Genomic DNA, 789 nt, shown 5'->3' with positions numbered 1-789 from the left:
AACCTCTCTTCCATCTCAGGGGCTAATACAACACCAGATAAAACATCTCCTGACTTGGCTTTCAAGTTTTTAACTGCATTGATAGGGTGTTTTACACTTTCAATCAAAGAAAACCTTGATGTTTCCCTCACAAGAGAGGGTTTACCAAGTCTAGCTTCAATGTATTTAGTAGAGATAGAAGTTGCACCCTTGGCTGTATAAATACCCAAAGCTATGAGAGATAAACCTCCTGCTGTAGCTAATATCTTGTCCCAATCTGTAAGAAGTAAGTTGAGACCTGTACCAAGAATATTGGCAGTGGTTTTGATGGATGCAAGTATTGTTTCTCTTTGCTCCTGAGCACCCACTCTAAGTTTTTCCATGAGAAGATCATGATTCTCTCTATCAGCCTTAGCTCGGGCTAATGACTCTGCTTCTACTTTCTTTGTCTCCATCTTACTCCTCAACTCCATCTCATGCTCAATGGTGGCTTTCCTCATTGCTTCTTGCTTAGCCACCGACTCTTCCTGTCGTCTCAGATTTTCATCATTCATCTTCTGTTGTTGTAGAAGTTGTTCTTCGTACCTTTTCCTTGCAAGTTGATCATTGTAATTGGCTCTCATCTGGTGCTGTTTAGTTTCCTCCTGAATGGTTTTCCTCTTCTCTTCAGCTTCAACTTGTTTATGTTGTACTTTGGTTTGCTCTATCATGGCCTCATATTCTTTCAATTTCGTAAGATACTCTTGTTGCTTGGTAACTTCTTGAGCTTTGGTGAGCTCCAATGCTTCCTTTGCATATTTGGATGACTCA

The 789-nt window shown here is 40.4% G+C and overlaps 1 protein-coding gene across 1 annotated transcript; it reads right to left on the bottom strand.

The window, feature by feature from the left end:
- LOC103523487 (ATPase family AAA domain-containing protein 3) lies at window positions 1-785 on the bottom strand (the record flags this gene model as incomplete). Its single annotated transcript, XM_008488526.1, is given in 1 exon segment — window positions 1-785. A coding segment is annotated over 1 exon segment (785 nt), but the record flags the coding sequence as incomplete, so codon positions are not given.
- Window positions 786-789: the final 4 nt, after the last annotated feature.

The sequence above is a fragment of the Diaphorina citri genome, unplaced genomic scaffold, assembly GCF_000475195.1.
Source record: "Diaphorina citri unplaced genomic scaffold, Diaci psyllid genome assembly version 1.1 scaffold24448, whole genome shotgun sequence".
NCBI lineage: Eukaryota > Metazoa > Arthropoda > Insecta > Hemiptera > Psyllidae > Diaphorina > Diaphorina citri.
Note: the sequence above shows the minus strand (reverse complement) of the source record. Positions and strands in the feature narration are given on the sequence as shown.